This window comes from Diadema setosum, unplaced genomic scaffold (genome assembly GCF_964275005.1).
Source record: "Diadema setosum unplaced genomic scaffold, eeDiaSeto1 scaffold_39, whole genome shotgun sequence".
Lineage (NCBI taxonomy): Eukaryota > Metazoa > Echinodermata > Echinoidea > Diadematoida > Diadematidae > Diadema > Diadema setosum.
Genome location: NW_027307665.1, coordinates 311925 through 316662, shown reverse-complemented (window position 1 = coordinate 316662; position 4738 = coordinate 311925). Strand labels below are relative to the sequence as shown.

General features: G+C 38.5%; 1 protein-coding gene across 1 annotated transcript; it reads left to right on the top strand.

Annotated features, from left to right (window-relative positions):
- Nucleotides 1-287: 287 nt before the first annotated feature.
- LOC140245837 (uncharacterized) lies at nucleotides 288-3529 on the top strand (the record flags this gene model as incomplete). Its single annotated transcript, XM_072325335.1, has 4 exons — nucleotides 288-575; nucleotides 1108-1386; nucleotides 2455-2748; nucleotides 3393-3529. Coding segments are annotated over 4 exons (998 nt in total), but the record flags the coding sequence as incomplete, so codon positions are not given.
- Nucleotides 3530-4738: the final 1209 nt, after the last annotated feature.

The following is a 4738-nucleotide window of genomic DNA, read 5'->3' as shown; positions in this document are numbered from 1 at the left end:
TTTTCTTAGCTCAAAATTTTAGCTATATATATATTGTGGTGTGAAAATAATTTGCTTCATAATGATCTCATATTCAAGTAATGTGCAGTTTAATGTTTCCAGATAAGCATGCCTGTACAATGACAGGGCGATCGTTTACGGGCCGGTATCATTTCCATAATGAGTTTTACATTTTTATTTTTTTATGAGTGTCATTGGGCCTACTTCTATAGTATTGTTACTCCTTTAACTATCTCTAGAACACCATTCTACCAATTATTGTTACGGATGTATTTATCTACCCACAGAAACCAGTGGCGAGCCTCCAGCTGCTGATATCTTGTTCATCAAGACTTCGGAGTTCCTGGACAAAGACCGTCAGATGAAACTGCTAATCCTGTGCAGAGCGAACCTGAGCGACCAGTCGTACCCTTACCTCCATTCGTATTCAATTGGAGTTGATGGGACCATCCTGTCCAACGCGAGCTGGACCTCAGCCGTCCTGAGACCACGCCCAAACAGGTGTATTAATGTCACGTGTTCCGCAACTAATGGCGTCGGAATTACTTCTGCTTCGACGAGGCACTGTCCGAGGGGTGAGAAATTTATCTCTCTCCCTGCCTCGCCCCCCCCCCCCCTCCATCAGATCGTCTGCTTGTCACACAATATGCCATTATACAATGATGTGTAGTAATTCAGAACGCTGTGGTTCAGTCGGTGATTTACCGAATTCTATTCCTTTTCAGAAGAGTGATCGTTTCCCCATTTATCAAAACAAAGCGGGCAAAGAAAAAAAAAAGCAAACTATTGTGATTAAAACCGGGTGCCATTTACCATGGAATCCATGCAAAGATTCCACGTATACAATCGGGCAACCTAGATTCACATTACGTTTGGTTATATTGTGGACCGCGAAATATATTTCACGAGTCCCCAACTTATACATTTAAGGATTCTATTGACCCGAACAGACCACCAGGGGCAAAAGGTTAGGGCTGAGCTTCGTAGAATTATACATACAAAAATATTGATTTTTAACAAGCAATCGTTCGTGTACTTAGAACTTTTATTGTGAACATTAAAAAAAAAAACAAATGATCTTCGACGACATCTTTCTCTATTCCTCAGACCCACCTGCACTTGATATCATCTCTATCAAGGTAGAAGAAGACGAGGATAACTGGGGAACGAATCTCAATATCTCGTGTCACGTGGATCCGATCGATCAACCGTTTCCACCGATTGGTGTGTTCGAAATCACCGCTGATGGAGATATTCTGTCACGATCCAACTCCTCTTCAACGATCATGGAAGATCAACCCAATCGATGTATCGATATATCTTGCACCGGTATCAATCGATTCGGGGAGACGGTTTCTATGCGGAATTATTGTCCACTGAAAACAGGTAGGTTTCTTATGGGTTCTGATTATAAAGAAGGTGACACTGCCACTGAGAACAGGTATAGGTTTGTTATGAGTGTTGGTTATATAGAAAATGGTAACAGCATATGTGACCCTGCACCTGAAAACAAACAAAAAGTCGCCAGGCATAATTTGTAGTTAAGAACATATTCTGAAAGAGCAGACTTTAAGCTTTAAAATGATGTATAACTCAAATCAAATGGACTCTCCTAACCTGTCTAAATATTGGAAAGAAAGCACAAACTCAGGAATAGTGTGAACTGAGAAAAGAGGCTCTGAAGTACAGTGTCTATTCAAGCGCTTAATCTTTACCAAACCGTGCTGGCTGTGCGATGAATGGGACAAAAAACAGGAAGCAAACCACCAGAGTAACAACAATGAAGGGATTATCAGATTAAACTTAAATTAAACATGCCTTATTGACAAATTCTGTCCATAATTAATGCCAACTTTCAAAGCAGTATAGCACTATCCTTTCAAAAGTTATTAGACTTGAAAGTGAAGAGTGTGGACAAGGTTTTTCAGAAATGAAAAAGGGATTCTAAAGACACACCTAATCACACTATTCTACCAAAAATGTTTGAGATAAACTGCTCAAAAACACACTTTCCTGCCCATTTTATGATACCAAATTTTAGCATAATCTAAAAGAAGACGCGCTCTTTCAGAAAATATAAAAAAAGTCAAGTTCGGCTAGGTTGACCCATTTCACTTATTTTCAGTCCTCACGCAAAATCAGTGTTTGCGACTTTATGTTCGTTTTGAGGTGCACGGTCACATATTATCTTGAATATCTGAAAGTCTTCGTTTAAATGTATATGCTTTATATGTTTTGTACTCTGTATAGTCCGTTTTTTGTGCAGATTATAGGAAAAGGAAAGAGCGAAAATTAAATAAAATGTTTGAATCGATATCTGCTTTTAAGTTAGATTTAAATTACATGATTGATGGTATGTTTTGACACAACTTGTCGAAGAGAGGCTTGTTGTGATAAATGTTGTTTTGCTTTGGGATGAAGACAAATCAATTATGCTGTTCTTTGCTCTCATAGGTCACGAGCCCCCAGCAAGTAATATCCTCTCCATCGAGACCCAGGAGATCGAAGGAAGCCAGGTCATTCTCGTTATCACGTGTCACGTCAGTCTTCAAGATCAGCCGTTCCCACACCTCCACACATACACCATCGGAGTCGACAACACCACGCTCTCCTCGTCTAGCTGCGCCTCGGCTCTCTTCAGACCACGCCCACATAACAGGTGCATCAATATCACGTGTTCGGGGACGAACGGGATTGGTTGGACCTACACCAGCGTTGAACACTGTCCAACTTTGGGCTCGGAGAAAGGTATTAAAGTCAGCGCCATGTACTCTGATGATGACTCATTGTTCAGGTTAAAGTTCAAAGATTAAATTTGTTTTTATTACCATCAAATAAGCAGAGAAAACTATATACAATAACTAAGCGGAACGGGAGCCCGTTTCATAAAACTTGTCATAAGTGAAAACTGCCACATTCCGATGACAAATTTTCTCTTTGCCAATCAGATGCAAGGATTTCAGTAGCTTGTCAAATCTATGACAACTTGTCTGACTGATGACAAGTTTTATGACACGGACCCCATATCTGTAATGATTGCAACAACGTAAATTGCAAAATACATGTGATGAGTAACAAATGATTTTTTTTTTTTTTACATCTACATATGATTAGCCATAAACGGAGAGATAAATATATTTTACATCGAAGAATTCATGGAGTGTATTCATAACTCTAAAGATATTAAGCCAATTTGCCCTGATTTTGTAAGGCATGTTCTAATAGAAAAAGTCACTCGAAACCAGGAATCTGTGTGTGAGTGTTTGTCACGTGAAATTTTACCTCCAAGAAACACTCGGAGTGAAATTTCACGGTGACGTATTTGTATATATGCTTTTTCTGTTGTGTCCCAATAATTTTTCACTCCATTCATGTCTGGTCCCGCTTTAAAGGTCCGATTGCTGGTCTTCGTGGAGGAGTTCTTCAGCGGTCGTCGACCACGTACGCCCTGCTCGTCGCCGTGTTCTTCCTGTCGTTGTTGACCTGCGCGACAGTGATCGTGAAGAGGAGAGAGGTTGCTCTCTTTTGAAAATTAAACGTCGTGTAATACATTCCACTCGTCCACTAATAAAAGCTGAACTTTGGTCTTCAATCTATACTTCTTGAATTGAAACAAAGATAGCCGTTCTTGTTTATTTTTCCCTTTTTGTATAATGAGATACATTTTAGGTTTGCCTCATGTATTTTTTTTTTATTGAATACTACATATGCCTGTAAATCTATTCCTGCTTATAACAAACCCCAGATTTTCATATTATTTAAGACAGAAAGTTTCGAGTACTGTATTGCAAATGTAGATTTCATGCGTTTAGCTTGTTTTCATAGATGTATAAGATTGTGACTTTGAAAGTTTCAGGTTGAAATAGATAAACTTTCTGTCATAACTAGCATATAATATCCATGTGTTTGTATCTTTATCAACTTATCAATTTGGCACTTGCTTGAAATACGTAACAGTAGGATTTCTCAATTGTTGCAACTCGTTTTACATTTCTTTTATTTACTTCTATTGCTTCTGAACGAAATAAAAGGACAATAAATGAATAAAATTGAGAAAAGTAACAAGACGTCTTCATTAAAAATGTTAATTATTGTTTTCGTCTTCTCTGAGTAATATCGTTGAATAGCACTGATACATGTATTTGAGAGCCCTGTCGAATATGCTTTAATACAGGGGTCGTTTTCAGAATGGGCCGCGACATATTGCTGCCACTTCCCTCCAAAAATCTCCTACATCGACTGAGAAGCAGCAAAAAACGAAAAAAAAAGTCAGACCCTTATCTATTTATAGAAAAGGAGGGGGGTGGCAAAAAGTCATACCATTTGTGACCCTGCAAGTAGCCACACATTATTTTTAGTTACGGGCAGATTCTGAAAGAGCAGACTCTAAGCTTTAAAATAATGTATAACTTCATTCAAATGTACCTTCCTAACCTATCTAACTAATGGAAAGAAAGCACACACTCTGGAAAAGTGTGAACCAAGAAAAGAGGCTTAGAAGTACAGGGTATACTGCATGCAAGCGCTTGATATCAAGTAAGCGGTGCTACCTGTGCAATGAATGGGACAAAAACATAATGTAAATCAACATAGCAACAACAATGAAGAATTATCAAATTAAGCTGATTGAGCATGCTCTATTAACACATTCTGTCCATGATTAATGTCAATTTTAACAGCAGTAGCATTATGATTTCAAAAGTTCTCAGAGTTGAAAGTGGAGAATGTGCAAAGGATT